The 22,099-nt window shown below is 43.1% G+C and overlaps 1 protein-coding gene and 1 non-coding gene across 3 annotated transcripts; one reads left to right on the top strand and one right to left on the bottom strand.

Annotated features, from left to right (window-relative positions):
* Positions 1–13,953: 13,953 nt before the first annotated feature.
* Positions 13,954–14,060, top strand: LOC115031078 (U6 spliceosomal RNA). Its single transcript, XR_003836643.1, has one exon. It is a non-coding gene; the product is annotated as a U6 spliceosomal RNA (small nuclear RNA).
* Positions 14,061–16,516: 2,456 nt separating this feature from the next.
* Positions 16,517–21,366, bottom strand: LOC110293179 (uncharacterized). Of its 2 annotated transcripts, none has more exons than XM_029476004.2 (3): positions 20,876–21,366; positions 19,309–19,491; positions 16,517–17,906 (listed from the first exon to the last, which is right to left on the bottom strand). In XM_029476004.2, exon 3 carries the CDS (start codon positions 17,488–17,490, stop codon positions 16,807–16,809), a length of 684 nt encoding a protein of 227 aa, XP_029331864.1. In that variant the 5' UTR covers positions 17,491–17,906; positions 19,309–19,491; positions 20,876–21,366; the 3' UTR covers positions 16,517–16,806. The 2 variants fall into 2 exon arrangements, with proteins under 2 accessions (XP_029331864.1, XP_085695141.1); XM_085839015.1 differs by having other exon boundaries at positions 19,309–19,488.
* Between the last annotated feature and the right edge of the window lie 733 nt (positions 21,367–22,099).

The raw sequence follows: 22,099 nt of genomic DNA, 5'->3' as shown, positions 1-22,099 counted from the left end.
GCAATGTCAGCTAAGTCGTTGCCAGCCTGAGTTGCAGAAGTGGCAGGGCAGCCTTCAGTTTGACAGGTGAAGGAAAGGCAGCCCTAAGTGGTCCAGAGGCCAAGCTGCGGACCACTGAGAAGTGTCTAGCTGCTTAACAGCTGAAGGAGAGACACATGACCAGTTCAAGATAGTAGCCAGGACAGGAATGAGGGCGGGGGTGGGCAGAAATGAAGCCAGTGAAGTGCTGAAGCTAAAGAAAGCTATAAATAGACAGAGAAAATAGAGTGCAGGTCCTGGCTGTTGGAAGAGTTTCAGAGAGCTGTCGAGCTTTTAGGACCAGCCAAGTATCTCAGAAAACCCTAGCCTAGGAGATAACACACTGCTTGTCTCAAGGGCTGAGGAATCCCAGGGTATAGGCTGCCCAGAAGCTGTGATGCCAGTTACTGCCAAGAGCTGAGAAATCCTAACCTCCTGTATGTGTGGTTTGAATGAGAATCTCCCCCACAAGGTTAAGTATTTGAACAGTTGGTCCCCAGCTGGGAGAGGCTTAGGAGGTGTGTCCTTGCTGAAGGAAGTGTGTCACTGGGGTTTAAGTGTTCCTCTAGTCCAGGTTTGCTCTCTCTGCCAAGCTCCTGCTTGAAGATCTGAGGCCTCAGCTTCTGCTCCTAGCACCATGCCTTCTGTCTGTTACCATGCTTCGAGATGCCTTTGATGGACTCTCATTCCACAAGATCCATAAGTCAAAATAAACCCTTCCTTCCATAAGTTCAAGGCATTCTATTGTACCAATGGCAAAGCAAACTAGAATACTAGATCTATACAAGAGTTAAGGGTCACAGTTCCCAAGTCCTGTAGAGAGCTGAAACCCCAGAAGGTGCCTACTGCTGCCCTGTCTGACTGATGCTAATCCGTGCTACTGTCAAATACTGAGGGACACAAAAGTGTTTGTCTTGTTAGCTACCCATGACTAACACCCAGGGTGAGCAGGAAGGCTTCAGCCAACTGATGGGTAACACATTAATTCTTTCTAGTAGGACATTCACTTTCACCTTATACATATAAAGCAATTTACATGGAGCTCCAAGTGATCTAGAGATGACCTGAAGCTATGGGAGAATATGCATAGATTATAAACCATTTTATTTTCAATTTTTATTTGCTGTTTTTTGGTTTTTGTTTTCTTGAAACAAGGTCTCCTTGGATGTTCTAGCACTGTGTAGACCAGGCCGACCTTGAACTCACAGAGAGCCAACTGCCTCAGTCTCTCTAGTGCTGGGATTAAAGGCATGAACCAGTCACCATGTCTGACCCTTTTCTTTTGTCTTATTTTCCCTTTCCTTTCCTTTCCTTTCCTTTCCTTTCCTTTCCTTTCCTTTCCTTTCCTTTCCTTTCCTTTCCTTTCCTTGCCTTTCCTTGCCTTTCCTTGCCTTTCCTTGCCTTTCCTTGCCTTTCCTTGCCTTTCCTTGCCTTTCCTTGCCTTTCCTTGCCTTTCCTTGCCTTTCCTTGCCTTTCCTTGCCTTTCCTTGCCTTTCCTTGCCTTTCCTTGCCTTTCCTTGCCTTTCCTTGCCTTTCCTTGCCTTTCCTTGCCTTTCCTTGCCTTTCCTTGCCTTTCCTTGCCTTCCCTTGCCTTCCCTTGCCTTCCCTTGCCTTCCCTTCCCTTCCCTTCCCTTCCCTTCCCTTCCCTTCCCTTCCCTTCCCTTCCCTTCCCTTCCCTTCCCTTCCCTTCCCTTCCCTTCCCTTTTTTCTTCTTTTCTTTTCTCTTCTTTTCTCTCCCTCTTCTTCCTCTTCCTCCTCCTCTTCTTCCTCCCCCTCTTTTTCTTTTTGGACATGGTCTTGCTATGTAGCCTTGACCCCATGACCAGCTTTCACTTTCTTGATCAACATTTGATGTGGGAGTGTCCAGCTCACTGTAGGCAGTGTTACCCTGGGTTGGTGGTCCTGGGTTCTATAACAAAACAGGCTGAGCGAGTCATGGGGAGCAAGCCAGTAAGCAGCATCCCTCCATGGCCTCTGTTTCAGCGCTTGCCTCAAGCACCTGCTCTGACTTCCCTCAGTGAAGGACTACAACTATAAGATGAAATAAACCCTTTCTTGCTCAACTTGCTTTTGGTTATAGTGCTTATAGTAGCAACAAAAAGCTAACTTACCTCCCACTCCAGCTGTTGTTATGGTTTCCAAAGCATTCTTCTTAGCAAAAAAAAAAAAAAAAAAAAAAAAAAAAAAAAGAAGAAAAGAAATATGCAAACATACAGAGAAAATGGACTGAACACCTGTTCCCATATTCATCTAAATGGTTGCTAATATTTTATACCCACACTTGCTTTAGATTTTTTCAAAAAGGAATAAACATTGTAAGTAGAGGCAAAAACAGTATACACCATGATAACTTCACTTCTGGCCTTCTCTCCCTTTTAACATGCATCATGCATTCCATGTGTCTTGGATACTTAGGCTTGTATATGTGCCATAAACATACCTTTCACATAGCTGTATCTTTATGTAGATGGTACCTTACTCTACATATTATTGCGCAACTTGATTTCCTGTCTCCTTACTGTGTCTGGAATGTTGGTGTCTATCACACTGGTTGTTTTATTTGAGCACGGCCTAGTAAACTATCTTATGCATGCAGTAAGACTGCACTTTGTTTTTTGTTGGACATATGAGATGTTTCCTATTTTATAACGGATAAAACTGAAATGTTTCACAGTGTGTGTGTGAGTGTGCGTGTGTGTGTGTGCGTGTGTGTGTGCGTACGGATGTACACATGTGGTCCTGGTGTTTGGAGTCAGACCCTCATGAACTCTCAGTATGTATTCTACCCATGATCATCTGTCTGATCATTTATATATGTGACTCTGTGTACCTCTCTGTGTGAGGGGTTTTCTAGCCTAGCAGAATAACGAGCAAGCAAACAAACAATGGAATCTGTGAGTCAAATGGCAACCCAGTTTTCATTTTTACAACTATACTGGAAGGGTTTTCTTTCCTTCTGGAGACGGGGCTTTGCTAAGCCACTTGAAGTGTGTGATCCTCTCACCCCATGTTCCCAAGCAGCTGGAATCACAGGTATGCACCACTGCCCACAGCTGTCCAGTTATCTTCTTATGCAGAAGAAAGAGCTGACAGTCTGTCCATCAGCACGAGAGCCTGGCACTCCATATGCGACACCTGTACCAGCATCCTCCACCACTTTCCCACTTAGATGGGTGTGAAATAGTGTCCCAAGGGCTTCCTTCAGTTGCCTGGTCAGGGGGAAGGCACATTTTTTGCATATTTATTTGCTACTCTGTTGCAGTAAATCTCCAACCCAAATATGCCATGGCAATGAAAACACAACACAATTAATATGGAGACATGCTATGTGCCTAGATTGGGCAGATCTACCACTACACAACCGTCTTCCATATCTATGAGACCCCTTAGAACTTGTGGTTTCTCCAGGACATGTGCTTCTGCTCTGCTTTTCTTCCTCCTCCTCCTCCTTCTCTTTGTCTTCTCCCTCTTCCATTTTTTCCTTCTTCTCTCTCCCAACCTTCCACTCTACCTTCCCTTTTTCTGCCCAATCATCAGCTCTCCTTTATTTTACAAATTAAGGTGGGAAGAAGATTTATAGGAAATCACCTGAGTGCTGACTCAGTCTTTATTCATAATCCCTCACAAGAGAAGGAATTAACATCAAATATAATTAGCCCCAGGGCTATCCACAACACTACTCAGAAATCTTCCAGGAATTACTCTTTTTTCCCTTTTCCCATTGTCTCATATTTATTAACAATATGTAGGAATTGTGTTATAAACATGTGCACCAAGCCTTGTCCATAAACAAACCATTTCATTTTCTTCACTATTTTATACTATTTTATTTTATGCATGTGGGTGTTTTGACTGCATGTATGTCTGTGTACCACGTGTGTGCCTGGTGTCTGCAGAGGTAAGAAGAGGGCATTGAATCCCCTGAATGTCCAATTACAGATGGTTGTAAGCCACCATGTGGGTGCTGGGAATTGAACCTAGATCCTCTGAAAGAGCAGCCAGACTCTGAATCACTGAGCCACCTCTTCTGTGTGGAGGCTTTGAGCTTCTCCCCCGCTTCTCCTCGAATATACAATAGTCACGATGCTGTGTTACAGAGCATTAGAGCCTACAACTCCTCCCAGGCTGTATGGAACCTGCTGCCTGACCTTTGGTTCTACTTTTGGGTCAACTTTTTAAGCTCTGGAATGTGAGAGAAGCAGGGGTGCAGGGCCATGGTGTCTCCTGCTATGAACCCTTCAGAGAGCACCCCAAAGATGGTCTCCTGCTGTAATCAATTTTCACACTTATTTACTGAATACTTTGTTCTTCCGCCTATATTTTATTTATCTTTATTTTTATTTTTTATTTTTAAGACAGGGTTTCTTTATGTAGTCCTGGTTGTTCTGAAACTTTCTATGTAGACCAGGCCTCAAACTCACAGAGATCCACCTGCCCCCGCTGGGATTCAAGGAGTGCGACACCATGCCTGGCCCTTTCCTCCATATTTTTAATGGCAAATCTGAAGTGCTGCAAACATTCAGAGACGGTTTTCTGGGGTCCTTTTTTTTTCTCACCCACCAGTTTATCTGGCTCTATGCCAGCATCACACCACCTCAGTCTAGGAAGTGGATCGTGGAGAGGCAACCCTTTTCAGGTGTTCCCAGATCTTCCAGCTGCCTTGTTTTCTGCTTCAGGCTGAATTTTAACATTGGATTGTTGCGTTCTGTGGAAAGTCAAGCATGGCTTCCTCTTTACAATGTGACTGAGTTCATGGATAAACTCTAAGGAAGAACTTACATGTGTTGACACTGACTCCTGCACCTCGTAGACCTGTGGCCATCTTGGTTTCTATGGATCTCTCTGTGTGTTTCTGCGCGTGTTCTCAGGCTGCATTGTAACTTAATGCTTAGAAGACTGATTTTAATTTTCTTCTTAATGAGCTTACCTACTTTTGCAGGATTAATTCCAAGGCGACTTTTTAAAGATTGGTTTTTATTGCTGTGTGCATCAATTAGCGATTGTGCGTGCACACCTGCATTAATAGTGACAACTACTTTCTAACGTAAAAAGACAGATTCCTCCTATTCTTAATTTAAAAAGTCACAATTAGTCATGAATGTGGCACCTTCTCTGAACTTCCTCATTCGATTTAACAAATTCTATTCTTTTTTAAATAAACACATATCTATCTTTAGTTTGGTCTTAGCTGTAACACATATTATTAATATACAGCAAATACATACTAGTATGTCAAGCACTGCTGTGACTAATCCCATCAGGAGCAGGCATTATCATTTCCCAATCGGTATTTGGAAAAATAGCACATTGAGGTATATAATTAACTAAAGTCATAGAAAAAGAGGCATATGTTTTAGGTTTTTTTTAAAAAAAGATTTATTTATTATACATAAGTACACTGGAGCTGTCTTCAGATGTGCCAGAAGAGGGCATCAGATCTAATTACAGGTGGTTGCAAGCCACCATGTGGTTGCTGGGATTTGAACTCAGGACCTTTGGAAGAGCAGTCAGTGTTCTTACCCTCTGAGCCATCTCGCCAGCCCATGTTTTGGGTTTTTATATTGTTATTTAACTTTAAATTTTTGAATATAATTTTTCTACAGATTTCTAGTCACTATAATGCCAATTTTATATGGATTTACTGAGAGATGATCATTAAATGATAAAATTGACTCTATCATTTGTTATGACTTATCTGTTATAATTTAAGATTTTTTTTATCTATACTCAAAAATTCTATTTTTATTTAAACCTAGATATCTGTAACTGCTTGGAATGAAATTTAGCACCTAAGTACTATGTAAGTGCCCAGTACATTCTCCAGCTTAGTAGTGAGTCATCAATAGTTCAGTCTACTGGAGAAGCATTTGAGAAGCATTCGTAAGAGCTTCTGGAGGATAAAACCCATTTCCTTAGCCCTTCAGATGCTTACCTATTGTTCAGGGTTTTGTTTTTCTGGTATATTGCTTCTAAATGTGTCCCACGCTATCGTCTCACCAGCAAGAACGCACACGGAACGACAGGATCCTTCTGCAGCAAAGCTTTATTGCATCTTGGAGAGGAAGAACCAGAGCCCCAAAAAGGCGCTGCTTATATACACCTCAGTGCGGCGTGTCCACACCTGATTGGCTGCTCACCCATGACCTCACTTACACGCCCCGGGATGAGCAGTGACTTGGCGCGAACATGCTCTTGCACATGCGCATATTACTTGTTTACCAGTTAAGCACAACGGAAGCTGGCGCCATCTTGTAATGGCGATTGTGAAATGATGGGGCGGCTTCCCACATAAATGGAAAGGTTTGTTTATTATAGTTTGTCTAAAACAATACAAGGAAGTGCACCACAGTTTGACTTTGTCCACCACAGGAGGACATGGTTTGCTACTAATCCTAGTGGGTTCTGAATATTCAAACGAGGTGGCATTCACCTCTTTTGAAGCTATCTGTTATATAAAACAATCACAAAGAAAATATATATAGCAACTAGAAAAATTTAATATATTTTGATATTTTCACATTGTACTTTTTTTTTTCCTGGAACTCACTCTGTAGACCAGGCTGGCCTCGAACTCAGATATCCTCCTGCCTCTGCCTCCCGAGTGCTGGGATTAAAGGTGTGTGCCACCATCACCTGGCCTATACTGGACCTCAGTATGTAGACCAGGCTGGCCTCAAACACACTGCCTCTGCCTCCCAAGTGCTGCGATTTCTGCCTTTATTGAAATCATCACAGTCCTTACTCTTCAGAGTGATGTGCTCCATCAGCAAATTTGAGGTTGTGTTGTGGGGATTCTCAACTCAGCCTTCATATAAATAATTCTCATCCCATTGACACTGATAGCATTGGCATTGACTTACATAAACTTAAATTGAGCTATATAATTATAATTTTGACTATCCATGTGTTTTAGTTAGGATTTCATTGCTATGAAAAGACACATGACCAAGGCAACACTTATAAAGCCAAATATTTAATTGGGGCTGGTTTACAGTTTCAGAGGTTTGGTCCATGATCATCATGGTGGGAAGCATCACAGCATGCAGGCAGACATGGTCCTGAAGGAGCCGGAGAGTTCTACATCTTGATCTGAAGGCAGCCAGGAGGAGGCTCTCCTCCACACTGGGCAGAGCTTGAGCACTAGGAGACCTCAGAGCCCCCCTACACAGTGACACAGTTCCTCCAACAAGGCCTCACCTATTTCAACAAGGCCACACCTCCTACTAGTGCCACTTCCCACGAGTCAAATATTCAAAACACCACATCATGATGTTGTTATAACATATGCAATAAAATACAACCAATCCTTGATTGAGCGTAAAACTCCAGTGCATGATAGCCCATTATTTATGGGAATTCACACTGAAGGTCACTGTCAGAGAGAATAGAGAGAATTAGTTAATGATGTCGATGATGATGAAAGAGTCACTGTTTAAGGATGCCAGTGGCTGTAATGATAAGCTCACTAGGTCAACAGGAGTTGTCTCTATTTCACTAAATTCAAAGAACAGGAATAGATAAACTACGATGCACTATGTACTGTGCTAAACACCATTGATTATAGAGGATCTGCATCCTAAATCTAAATGCATCTGCATGAGGACCAGGAGCATCTATGTCCAGTGGCTCACAACTGCCTAAAACTCTAGCTTCGGTGGGGGTGGGGGGCTGGATGGGTGAACATAAAGGTAGCCTGAATATCTACAACCTGATAGACACATTCAGCTCCAGTATGTAAATAATCACAATAGAAAACAGAGCGAGACAGAATTTAACAACATAGACTAGCTACCATAGATCCCAGAGTGAAAATGTAGCTCAGGGTGAAGAGAGGTCAGGAAGAGAGATGGATTATAGATGTCCACACCAGCGAGCTGTCTTAATCCTCCCGGCCATCAGTCACCTCGAAAGCAATGAAAACACTTCTGAAATATGCTTGACTTATAGTTTCTTTTCTTGCTGACCTTGCAAAGGGCCCCTGTTTAGCCCTTTCAGATGAGAAGTCTATAAGGTCTGTGTCTCAATCTCTGTGACTACATTATCATATTACAAGGAAAGGATAAATTAAGACTGAAGATTGGGGACTGGGAAGATGGCTCAGAGGTTAGAATGCTTCCTACCATGCAATTACGAGGATCAGAGTTTGGGCTCCCAGAATCCCAGCCATGTGGTGAGCATAGCATCAACCTTGGAAGACAGAGACAGGTCTCCAGAGCAAGAAGCCCAGCGATACTTGCAGCACCTTGAGCTGTGGGTTTGATGGAGAGAGTCTATCTACTGAGTACAATGGAAGAACAATGGGGGATGAGTCCTGATCAACACATGTATCCATACCAACATGCATGCACACTCACACACACGTCCACATATGCATCCTCACACGTGAAACATGCACACACACACACACACACACACACACACACACAAGTAGAAGAAGGAAAAATAGAAGGATTTAAGGATTAATCAACTGGCATTGGGGTGGGGAAATGATCCTGGATTGTCTGGGTGGGCTCCTTGTGATTACAGTGAGGGACAGGAGTGAAAGGGAAATGACAGAAGTTATGTTTGGAGTGAGACATATCAGGGACCTGCCCATTGCTGGCACTGAACATGGCTGTGGGCATGAGCCAAAGCATGCCTGCAGCTTCTAGTAGATGCTAAAGGCAAGGAGACGGAGTCTCTCCTAGGACTCCAGAAGAACCTGGCCATGTGACACTTGGCCCATGTTACAGGGGGACTGATTTCCAACTTCTAACTTTCGGGATTATTAGATACTAAATTTGTGCTATTTCAAGCTACTATACTTGTGACAATTATTTATAGAAGCAACAAGAATTCATGCAGAGTGCATGAAACCAGTCAGAGAAAGAACAAGTTTTGAATGAAAGTTCAGAGTTTTGTGCATTGTGAGCTGGAGAGCCAGTGGTTACATGCAGGTTATTAGAAGTGTAGATTTGGATCCTAGAGGAGGGGTCAGGACTCAAGACTTCAGAATCATTTCATGGAAGGAATACCTGGCACCTAGAATGTAGGTGAAAGTGATTAGTCAACAAATTCAGAACTGTGCTGTCTTTCAGAGCTACAACACAGTGAATGCAAGCCACGTATGCCATTCAAAAATGCCATCAACTGGGCTCAGAGATGGCTCAGTGGGCAAAAATGCTAGCCACATAAGCCTGGAGACCTGTTTGACTCCCAGAACCCATATACAAAGCTCAGTTCCATGGCAACACCTGTAATCTCAGCACTCTTACTGTGAACCAGGAGGCAGAGACAGGAGGATTCCATGGAAACCTGCAGGTCAACTCTCCTGGAGCATCCAGTGTAGCACAAAAATAAGAGAGACCCTGGCTCAACAAGGTGGAAGGTGAAAACCAACTCCAGAATGTTGTCCATTGATGTCACATTCATTCCATGGTATTCACATGTATACACACACACTCATGTGCACACATAATCCCTGTCAACAACCATATTAAAACGCACAGAAGAAACAGGTAAAATTAAACCTTAGTAGTATATTTTGTTTTACTAAATATGTCCAGATTGTTGTCACTTTAACATTTAATCAGCACAAAGATTACCAGAGAGCTCTTTGATATCCCTTTTTTGCAAGTAATCCGTGTGCACCTTACACTTGCAGCGTGTGAGTCCATCATGCCTGCAATTAATTTCAAGGGCTCAGTAACCTTCATGGGGCTGCGATAGTGGCTGTATCAGGCAGTGCAATTAGAGGGAAAGCAGACAGCGAGTGGAGCCTTGAGAGACACCTGCATTTGGGAGATAAGAGGAGGGAAAAGAGCCAGTGGAGAAATTGACAGAGGCAGGAGGATAATCAGGACAGGACAATGTCTGAAAGTCCAAGCATCTTTCCTAGGGAGACTCAGGGAAGAAGGTCATCACACACTTCATTCGGTGCAAAGCATCCTTCACTCTTGCATTTGAAATGGCTTCCCTGGCCGTAGTGTGGCTCTGCACTACAAAATCATCCATTTGCCATGACTTTAGGAGTCTCATGTATGGACCCAAATATGCTTAGAAGCTCTAATGTAGGTGGCTGGAGATAGCAGGGTGACTAAAGGAAAGAAGAAAGGAACAGTTAGGTGGTACAAAGTTGTCAGGGGGTTTGATGATTTAAAACAGGTGCCTGGTGGGAGTAAGATGGAGATTGGGTTACCATGACAACCGATTATTTCATTGGTCCAATAACCAGTTGCTATGGCAACAAAATCTTTGTGTCAGTGTGACATAGATCCCAAGGGAGAGGATGTTTTTGCAAAGGACCCCATGCTCATTGATAAAGCTTTCACCTTTGCAATAATTTCTGCATTGCTTGAAATGTCTCTTGCAGGAATGCCAGTTCAACACAGACACTCTCTTTCTTCTTTGCCATGCATTTAAGGCAATCACTGACTGCAAAATGCCCACATCTTCCTGCTCTACATAATGTCTTCCATCTTAATACTCTTCAGTTGTTTTTGTAATGTATCATTTTCTCTCAAAAACTGTACTTCCCTTGAAGGCAGGGGTCATTCTTACAGCCAAGTTGTACTTTCCAAGGACTCAACATGGTGTACTCACTATGCAGAGAGCTAGCTGAGAGCCAGTGGGAGCCACTGGAAAGACAGACTTTGGGAGCCAGCCAGATTTGGGTTACATATCTTCTCTACCTCTCCCATCTGCCAGTTGTGTGGCCTTAGGAAAGTTGGTTTTTCCTCCTCCTCCTCCTCCAGAAAGAGTCTCATTATGTAGCCTTCTGGAACTCACTATGTAACCAGGTTGGCCTTGAACTTGCAAAGATCCGCCTCTGCCTCTGCCTCCCGAGTGCTGGGATTAAAGGCATGAACCACTATGCCTGACTCAGAAGTAACTTTTAATGTAAAAAATAAAACAAAACAAAAGAAAACAAAACAAAAACAGATATAGGGTAGATAATGAATTTTCATGTGCGAATCTTATTTGGGTTTTGATTCAAACAAAATTTTAAGAAACCCATAAAGTGACTGGATGTCTAAGCACTGGGAGAAGAATCAAAGATACATCTTATGACAAACAGGATGACATAGACTATCAGCAGAGTGAACAGGCTGTGCAGAGACTGACAGAAAGTCTCTGCTTGCTGTACTTCAGACAGGCATCAATATCTAGAATAGATAAAGAACTGCAGAACATAATTGAAAAACACCCTGCTGATCAATAAATGGACCACTGACTTGAATGAACAGTTCTCAAAGGGGGGTATTCAAATGGCAAATAAATATTTTTTTAAAGATTTATTTATTTATTATATGTAAGTACACTGTAGCTGTCTTCAGACATACCAGAAAAGGGCACCAAATCTTGTTATGGATGGTTGGGAGCCACCAAATGGTTGCTGGGATTTGAACTCAGGACCTTCAGAAGAACAGTCAGTGCTCTTACCCACTGAGCCATCTCACCAGCCCAAATGTGTAGCCTGGGCTGGTCTCAAACTCATGATTCTCCTGCTTTTGCCTCCTTCAGCAAATCCTACCAGTGGGCGCCACCACTACCGGCCAAATAAATATTTTTAAAGGTGTTTAACATCATTAGTCATCTGGGAAGTGTAAATTAAGACCATTTTGAGATTCTAGTTTGTCCCAGTGAAACTTGCCACCACCAAGAAAACAAATAACAACAAAAACTATTGTAAGGAAGAGGAACCTTAGTTTTTACTGTTCTATGAGTATAGACAGTATGAACATAGAAGAGTCTCAAAGATTTTGAAAACTAAAAGCACTGTAGGGGACAGATCTACTGTCCCCGGGATCTATACTCTACTACAGGGGCATTTGCACATCATTACATTTATTGCAAGGAAATGAAATCAACCTAGGTGTCCATCAAGTGAATGGAAAGAGAAAATCTAGGCCATATATTGAATTTTGTATTTACTTACAAAAAAGTAGAATTATGAAAGTTTTGGGGAAATGGGTGGAATTGAAAAATAATTTAGGTGAGAACCCAGCCGGGCACAGAAAGACAAACACCACATATTTTCTCTCATCTGCAGGTCCTAGCTTCTATTTTTTTTATACATGTGTATTTCTGTGAGTGGGAGTGTGTAGTGGTCTGGAGAATTGAAAAGGGCCCAAGACTGGGGAAACATGGGCTTTGAGGACTCCATGGGGAGGGGATAGAGCACGTGTGAAATAAAGCTGGCACAGCGGGAGCAGGGGGAGGGGAGGAAAGGCAGAAAGGCGTGAGATGATGGGGAGAAAAGAGAAAAAAGAGAAAAGAGGAAGGGCAACCAAAGCTATGAAAATGTATGAAAATGCCATAAAGAAATCAAGGATATGTTTGTGCTAATTAAAATAAATAAGTATATATCCTATAATTTTATACACAAGACCCTAAAGACTACCAGGAAAACTTAGATATGATAACCACTTCCAGCAGAGTGGCAGAACATAAAATCAAGATATAGATCAGTAACCTTCCTGTAGATAAGCATGTCAAGAAAAAAAAACCTCCACTCATAATTGCAAAGAGTGTGAGAAGAGGAAGAGGTGGTGGCTGCCACCTATCTTGGACTAAACCTAACCCAGGAAGTAAACAACCCCCACAATAAAAACTTTACAACACTGAAGAAACTGAGCCAGATGCTAGAGGGTTGAAAGACCTTCCATGCTCACAGGAAGAATTAATATTGTGAAATGGTTATCTAGACAATGGCAGCCTACAGTTTCAACACAGTCCCATTAAAATTTCATCAGCATTTTTTTTAACGGAAAGAGAAAAAAAAAAAAGTCTTAAAATCCACATGGAAACAAAAAGGACCCTGGATCCTAAGATCCATGGAGGGATGCTGGGAATATCACCATATCTGATTGTAAGTGCTGCAGTAGAGCCTAAGTACCAAAACCAGATACGTAGCTCCACGGGACCCAGCTCAACAGGATACAACGGAAAACCCAGCATGTTTAGTGATCATTTGTACTTCTTGTACTGTGAGTGTCCATTTCACTAGTGCATTTATTTACTTATTTGTTCATTTTTTTTAAATTGTAAGACAGGGGTTTGTGTGCCTCAGGCCAAGATATGCAACAGCTGCTTGATTTTCAACAAACATGCCCAAAATAGACACTATGGAAAAGACAGCATCTTCAACAAATGGTGCATGATGTCAGCACGGAGAAGAATGAAGCTAGACCCTTATCACTCACCCTGCATATAACTCCACTCCACAAGGATCAAAAACTGTAAAATGACGTGAATCTCTGTTACTATTAGAGGGAAAAGCAAGACGTGCACCTCAAGATACGGGTATCAATAAGGACTTCCTGCACGGGCGTCACTCAGAAATAATATGGACAACAGACAAGTGAGATTTTGTGAAACGAAGGCTTGTGGGCAGCCAAGGAAACAGCTAATGGAGGTGGGGGTGGGGGTCAGCTCACAGATGGAGGAAATCTTCACTAGCTGCACACGGAATAGAGGACTGCTATCTAGACTATACAAAGGACTAAAGATCCTAAATAACAAGAAATCAAACGACAGGGTTAATGAACCAGTTAGTTGGGTGTAGTGGAATGCCACTACACACCCGTAATCTGAGCATCTGGGAGGTAGAGACAGGAGGATCAGATGTTCAAGGTCATCTTCAGGTATCTTATACAAGGATAGCCTGAGATATTCCAGACCTTGTCTTACAATGAATGAATGAGTGAGAGTGAATGAATGGATGAATGTGCTAATGAAATGGACAGACACTCTCAAAAGATGAAGTACAAATGATCAATTACTTGTATGAATGAAAATTATTCAAGCCAGGTGGTGGTGGCGCACGTCTTGAATCCCAGCACTTGGGAGGCAGAGGCAGGCAGATTTCTGAGTTTGGGCTACCCAGAGAAACCCTGTCTCAAAAATAAAAACCAAAAAAAAATAATAATAATAAAAAGAAAATTATTCAAACTTGTGCTAGTTTCAGCAGCACACAAACTAAGATTGGAACAATACAGAGAAGATTAGCATGGCCCCCGTGCAAGGATGACATGCAAACTCATGACATGTTCCATATTTTTAAAAAAAGAAAAAAATGTTCAAACTCCCTGGTAACCCAAGAAACACAAAACTACACTGAGATTCCATCTATGTCCAGTAAGAATGGATATTACTAAGAAGACAACAACAAATGTAGCCAAAGATGCGACCAAACAACGTTTATGACCTGCTATTGGGGATATGATTCCAGCCAGGGCACTGGAATTCAGCCTGGAGGTTCCTCCAAAAACTAAAAGTAGATCTCTCCTGCAACCCGCTGTATCACTTCTGAGTATTTACCCAGGGAACTCCAGGTCACCATACCACACTTGCACATCCATGTTTATTACAACAGCACTTACAAAAGCTAGTTGTGGGAACAACCCAGGAATCCATCAACAAAGGGATGGGTAAAGAAAATGTGATGTATGCATACAGAGGGATATGTTTTTAGCCATAAATTCTTTAGCCATAAAGAATGAAGTCACTGAAGAAGAACGAAGACCAAAGTGTGGCCACTTTGCCCCTTCTTAGAATTGGGAACAAAACACCCATGGAAGGAGTTACAGAGACAAAGTTTGGAGCTGAGACAAAAGGATGGACCATCTAGAGACTGCCATATCCAGGGATCCATCCCTTAATCAGCCTCCAAACGCTGACACCATTGCATACACTAGCAAGATTTTGCTGAAAGGACCCTGATATAGCTGTCTCTTGTGAGACTATGCCCAGGCCTAGCAAACACATAAGTGGATGCTCATAGTCAGCTATTGGATGGATCACAGGGCCCCCAATGGAGGAGCTAGAGAAAGTACCCAAGGAGCTAAAGGGATCTGCAACCCTATAGGTGGAACAACATTATGAACTAACCAGTACCCCGGAGCTCTTGACTCTAGCTGCATATGTATCAAAAGATGGCCTAGTTGGCCATCACTGGAAAGAGAGGCCCATTGGACATGCAAACTTTATATGCCCCAGTACAGGGGAACGCCAGGGCCAAAAAGTGGGAGTGGGTGGGTAGGGAAGAGGCGGGGAGGGTATGGGGGACTTTTGGGATAGCATTGGAAATGTAAATGAGGAAAATACCTAATTAAAAAAAAGAATGAAGTCATATGATTTACAGGAGAATGGATGTGTCTAGTGGCAACACATAAGGCGGTCTCAGAAAGGTGGATATTGTATTTTCTCTTATTACAGTTCTTAGATTTTATGTGGGCATATAAAGTCATGTGTACATATATTATATGAAGTGAAACCATCAGGGGTAATTAACAGGACAGCAGAGAGTTAAGAAGAGGGACCAGTGAGAAGGGAGAGTAGGCCCATGTAAGGATACAGTGTGTGTAAGTGTCCTTATGTAACCAGTGCCATGTAAGTTAGCATACACAGACGAAATAAAATATATTAAAAACACATATCTCAATACCGGTAACTTCAGAAATTCATTTTAGGATTGTAAGCATAATACTATTTTGCTGTAAAGAGAATTCAAATCTTTTGTAGGTGTATTTGAAGACAGGAGTGCATTAATTTCTTTGATAGTCTGGAGTTTGCTTCAAAGTAACATAGAAGGGGCAAGGTGAGGGTGAGGGCAGGCTGGCTGGAGACTGCCTGCCTGCCACCGGTAGCTGTCACAGTTGGGTGATGAATCTAAGGAGTTCTTGTCATTTGCATATTGAAGTTTTCTGAGATGAATAATTTTAGAAACTAAGGAACTATATACATTTAGAACGTTGTACTCATTGGTTTTCTTCTTGTTGTGACAACATAACTACTACAACCGACCTAAAGGAGGAAAGATTGATTTTGGCTTACAGTTTCCATACTTGGCCTTTTGCACTTGGGCAGAACCTCATGGTGACGGGAGGTCTGGATGGGGAGGCTGCTCCCCTCGTGACAGATGGAGGGGGGGTAGAGACAAGGTGTATAACCTTTAAAGCACACCGTGTTGTCACCTACTTCCTCCAACAAGGCCCCACATCATAACATTTCCCCCAAAGAGGCCATACATGGGGACTAAGTAGTAATCACAGGAGCCTGGGAGGGTGTTTCGTTCCCAAACCACAGCAAACCTTCAGTTTATCATCCAAGATCGAATGCACTTGGAGACTCAGATGTAAGAAAATAAAGAACAATGGTGGACAATCTGTGATGTTTTAGCATGGAAGTTAATGTTTCCTCTAGCTGGTTCTTCATAGAGAGGTTCCTACATCATGAACATAAACACTACGATCTTGTTAGATGCCTCGGGAAACCAACTCCAAAAGTCGAGAGGTACGGTTTTGAGGGGAGGGAGGGCTTTTGTGATCAGCCTTAGTGGAGGAATGCAATAAATAGGACTGAGCAGAGGAGGTTTGGCTGTGATGTAGTTAGTATACAAGTCTCAATCACCTCCTCACCAAACCCTGGGGAGTGTGAGAGAGGGAAGGGGACCTCAGTTAGGTTTCTCTTGAAATACAGAGCTGGGCCTTTATTCTTTTTTTTTTTTTCTGGTAAGTCAATATTTATTTGCCACTCTACAATATAATTATACAAATCTAACACACACTTAGCAAAATATCCAAAGAAAGCAAGGATCGACTGTGCATTTAGCACTTGAATCTTAGGTCCCAGAGAAACACAGTTCATAATCCAGATAAGCATTTCAAACTCTTCTTCTCATCGATGTGCCTGTTACATGTTCACACAGAGAGGGTGAGTGCCACAGGCAGTGTAGACAGGGAGATGGAGCGGTTCTTTGGTGTCTCGGAGATGTGACTCTGCTTAGGAGGGTCTCATGGCCTTGGCTCAGGACTTTTCTGATGGGCTGGCAGGATCTGTCATCTTCTCTCCTCCCTCCACCAAAGGACTCTGAGATTCCTTGCCAGACAGCTCCTGAAGGGCAGCCATGGGGGCTGGGACAAGCCAGCCCTCAGCAGGGAAGGCAAAGCCTGCCTGGTTGGCCATGCTGTAGAAGGTGTGTGCCATGGCAGTCAGAGACTCTGAGAGCTGTCTGAGCTGAGAGAGCTGCTCAGGGGTGAGCAGGGAGCCAAGCTTCTGGGCCTGCATCTGGACTGTGTCTCTATAAATCTCCTCAGACTTCCCCCGCAGAAAGTTCACCAGGCTCTTCCGAATTGGTGGTGGGTCTGTATCCTGAGGTTCTGGGCAATGGGCTAATCCATCTTGGTGACCATTAGCTTTTGGCTCAGTCTTCTTGACTGAAGTCTTGTGTCTCTTTTTCCCATGCAAGCTGCCCTCACTTCCTGTTCTGGCCGGGCTGGAGTCCTTGGAAGAGTGTCTTCTTTTCCTGGGTGTTTCCACCATCTGAGCTGATTCTTCAGTGTGCTTTCTGGAATTGCTGTCCGATTGGCTGGACCTCTGCTCATTTTTACTTGGTTCTGATACTAATGTCCTGACAGAGGTGGTCTGTGGTCCAGTGGGAAGGTCCAGCAGTTGACGGGAAGGGCCTGGATGGGGCGTTTCTGAATCCATTCTCAGGTTGAACTGAAAGGCTTTCTCTTCTTCCAGCTTGTTGTCTGGCTAATCCAGCAATGGTTGCTTGTGAACAGAATATCCAAGAGTCCAGTAGTTGTTTATTTTACAAGGCTGGATGTCTAAGGTGGTCTTCAGTATATGCTGGAATCCCAATCAAGTCTGATGCAAGGCCAGTGGGGGAAGATACTTGCTAGCAAGGGGAGAACAAGCCGGCAAAGACAGAGGCTTCCATCTTCCATGTTCTTTATAAGGCCTCTAGCAGAAGGCGTGGCCTGGATTATAGGTGGGTATTCCCAAAGATCTGGATTAAAGGTGTGTGTTCCCAATTTAGAGATTCTTCCCACTTTGGGCCTTTAATTCCTGGAACCACTCTCCCATGTGTCTTGCTTCAAGCTCCCATTCATTTTTCAAGGCTAAATTAAAATGTTTCTGTATAAGCAGACTGTTAAAACCCTTAGCCTCAGTCAGATTAAATTCCTTCCTCTAGGGGTGAAACAAGGAACTAGGAACAGTTAGTACTCACAGTGTGGTTTCTGTTAATTCACCACACACCTATCCAGCGGCTACGATTATTATTTCAATTTGCAGATGAGAAAACTGAGCTAAGAGAAATTAAGAAATCGCCCAACTAATGTTACTGATCTCCGGGTTGATTTTACCCGTAGATGAGGAGCCCATGTTCTTGGTCACGGTTATGCCATACTGCCCCCTAGCTACTGCTTTTATCTTTGTAGTACCTTGACTCTTTAAGGAAACAGTAATAAACAGGTTGAATCTCTTCTTGCTTTGGGGGACTCATCCACAGGTTAGGCCAGGCTTATTTAGCTGTACTCTCAATGGTTGCATGAAGAATATCCTGTGGAAGTATTTTTTTCCCTCAACCCTACCTGAGGTACTAGGGATCGAACTAAAGGCCTCACACATTCTAGGGTATGGGTTAGCCTACCACAGAAGTCTTTAAGTCACTGCTCCTTCCTCTTTGAAGATACCTAGGAAATCTAAAGCCTTGTGACTCTCTGTCCTGATGTCATCTGAGTTTAGGGTTAACCTCCATGTCTTCTTTGTCTAGTCCCATTATCAATTCTACTAAGCCAATTACCAAGCTCTCTGGAACCCCCGCCCCCCCCCCCACATTTTCTACAGCTTTTAATGCCCCAGGAGGATATATGTGTGTGCCTTTAATGAACTCTTCCCCACTCCAGGCCTCCAGAGCCCCTGTCCCACTCTCCATTTGTGTGGCTTTTAAATAAATAAAAAATACGACATAAAAAATGAACAACAGCCGGGCATGGTGGTGCACGCCTTTTATCCCAGTACTTGGGAGACAGAGGCAGATGGATTTCTGAGTTTGAGGCCAGCCTGGTCTACAGAGTGAGTTCCAGGACAGTCAGGGCTCCACAGAGAAACCCTGTCTCGAAAAACCAAAAAACAAAACAAAAACAAAAACAAACAAACAAAAAAGAACAACAATCCCCTAGCCCGAGTTGGCAACAAACTGTAGCACAGCAAGAGCATTTGCAGTGAGTTAGGAGATCCGAGTTACAGGTCGAGATCATTATACAACATTAGTTTGACAAAAATATGGAGACTGCCTATCGGGTGCCAGGTACAATGATGGTATCATGTTTAGAGATGGGGGGGCATCGTCTGTCTCAAAAATAGGGACTGAATTCTAAAGTTCAGCGTTACTTCCCTGGGTCCTGGAACACAACAAGGCTTAAAGAGGCCCGCTATTGCCCGTAGATCAAAATCGAATTTAATTTTGCTATGTCCTATTTCTTTTTTTCTGTTATATTCCTCAGACAATCTCTTTACCTGGAAAGGATGCCAGCACTTTAAGACGTTCAGAAAAGGGTTCAGAAACAGTCTGTAAAAGCTCTGTTATGTTGCTGCCATGACTCTCAGCTCTCAGTGGTCCAGTGGGTTGTTGTCCTCATTTGTTGGGTCTTTCCCAGGTCTGCTGTGACTTTGCTGCACATGTTTTCCATTCTGGGTCTGCTGCAGATAGAACAGCCTTTACCCTGAGCAGCAATGATCATCAGGACAGCTAGGAATGGACAGCATAATTTGGCACACGGACTGGAGTCTTGTCTCATTACAGATACTCCCATTCTATTAGGTGATACAGGTCACAAGGTCAATTCTGCTCTCAGTGGGAAGATCTAACCCAACCTTGAGAGGTACCCTAAGCATTTGGGAATGGTAATATAGTCAATTATACTGTCTCGGTGGTACTCACTCGCTAAGACAGCATCTTGCAGTGGCTAGCCCCAGGAGGTTGCAATTTTCATATCAGTAGAAACAATGGCTGTGGGGTTGGAGAGTCATTTGAAAAAGGGCAAAACAAATGCTAAGCATCAAGTGGTTCTGGGTTCAAATCCTGACTCTGCTGGCTCTTCTTCAAAATTGAGAGGGACACTTCCCAGTTTTGTGGTAAAGATTAAATAAAAGTCTCACAAAGGGCTGATTATGTGGTCCATGAAGAATATTCAATAGGCTATCAGTACGCCTTTATCACTCTCCACCAGCACTGGAGCTTCCCAAAGGGTCCCACTTAGTTCATTCAACACAAAATCAGCCAACGATGTATACCTCAGAGCTAATAATTTAATTTCCAAATTTGCACCCAGAGGATCAAGTTATACTACCTGGTTGCCATTTCTCTGCTATGCAGGTTCCATTCATTCTAACACTCCCTAAAATCTGAGTCACTGGTGGAGAGGAGATCCCCTTGAACAGCCATTGACTGACTCTTCCAAGGGCCAGCATTTCATCTACGCTATTGCTTACCTCTAATGTAAATACTTCATTGGCTTGTGTTTGCTCAGCTGTCTTGGTGCCTTTGTGTCTTTCATTATGTTTTTAATTAGCTCAGTTGATTCTGAGAGTGGAGGTGAGCCAAGGTTTGAGGCAAGTTACAAGGAACAGAGAAGGATTTGTGTGTGTGTGTGTGTGTGTGTGTGTATTTGTGCACTTTTGCTATCAGATTAGCAAATAAATTATTTTGGGTATTACTGGTGGTGGTGGACTTGAGTCCAAGATGGCCCTTTCTACAGAAAATGCTTGGCTCCTATAGGATGTGAAAACTACCTTTTGTTTTTACCAATAGTCAGAAACTAAAGCCAAGCTATCAGAGGGAAGAATTCAGTTTAAGGAGAGTTTAGAGCAATGTGGTCTAGCTCCAGGTGATAGCTGTTGCCATGAGCCATGCGTATTTAATGACCTTTTATAAGACTCCTATTTCTGTAGCTTGGCTCTTCCAACCTTTCTCACTTTTGTACAAGGTGTTCTCACCCCACTTGAGTTTTTCTTTATTCCCAAGCTTGCCACTGTCTCTAGATAGCACACTTCTGCTCATTTATTGCCTGAACCCCACCCTTACCTTTCAAGGAGGAAGCTTCCTTTGTCTCTCCAGGCCTACAGCTTCCTGCACCCAATTGAACAGTTTGCCTCATCCCTGTTTCCATGGCACACATACAAGTCTCTGCTGACTTGCATTGAACGAACTGTTTATCTATTCAAGGCTTAACTCCTTGATATTTAACGCAATGCCTGGCGTGAGTAGGCACTTGATAAATGACTGCTGGCCGCTCTTTAAGTATGCAGAGTGACTAATACTCAAGTGTTGTCATTAAGCAGCTGTAAGCAGTATTAAGAGCTTCCCAGTGGCCACTGTGTAACTTTTTACATTTTACATCTAATACAAGGAATTATGTGTTAGATAAAGATAACCAGGAAATTTGGAAGGCTCTTCAAGAGCTGGAAGCGAGAAGGCCTTGCATCACGTTTCTCCCTTCTCCCTCTTGCAGATCTTGGTTCATTTTAGACTTATTTCTCATTTCCCCGTGCCTTTTGTAACAAAAACAGAGAGGAATGACCTTTTATAAGACTCCTATTTCTGTAGCTTGGCTCTTCCAACCTTTCTCACTTTTGTACAAGGTGTTCTCACCCCACTTGAGTTTTTCTTTATTCCCAAGCTTGCCACTGTCTCTAGATAGCACACTTCTGCTCATTTATTGCCTGAACCCCACCCTTACCTTTCAAGGAGGAAGCTTCCTTTGTCTCTCCAGGCCTACAGCTTCCTGCACCCAATTGAACAGTTTGCCTGTTCAACAAACAGAGAGGAAAGGATCAGAAGGAATCTTTCTAAGTGGCTGTGGAGTCCCACTTGTCAAACACCCTGTCAATCTGTGCTCAATCCTTGGTTTGTAGGGTTCTCACAGCTAGGCAATGGACTGTGTCCTTTTCAGGGAATTTTTTTTTTTTTTTAAAGATTTATTTATTTATTATATGTAAGTACACTGTAGCTGTCTTCAGACACTCCAGGAGAGGGCGCCAGATCTCGTTACGGATGGTTGTGAGCCACCATGTGGTTGCTGGGATTTGAACTCTGGACCTTCGGAAGAGCAGTCGGGTGCTCTTACCCACTGAGCCATCTCACCAGCCCCCTTTTCAGGGAATTTACAATCCACATGAAGCTGGAGAAAGACTGAAAACAGTAAGGAACAGCAACACCTTCATCTCTCTGAATCACAATCTGCCTCAATAATCTGTCCCCAGGCTTACCACCTTTTCCCTGAGAGCTGGCCTGCTCCACCCTTCCTTC

The sequence above is a fragment of the Mus caroli genome, unplaced genomic scaffold (genome assembly GCF_978045245.1).
Source record: "Mus caroli unplaced genomic scaffold, Mus_caroli_1 scaffold_6, whole genome shotgun sequence".
NCBI classification, from domain to species: domain Eukaryota; kingdom Metazoa; phylum Chordata; class Mammalia; order Rodentia; family Muridae; genus Mus; species Mus caroli.
Note: the sequence above shows the minus strand (reverse complement) of the source record. Positions and strands in the feature narration are given on the sequence as shown.

Excerpts from the sequence above, each read along its gene's own strand:
- LOC110293179 (XM_029476004.2), bottom strand. The coding sequence starts at position 17,490 with ATGGATTCAGAAACGCCCCATCCAGGCCCTTCCCGTCAACTGCTGGAC.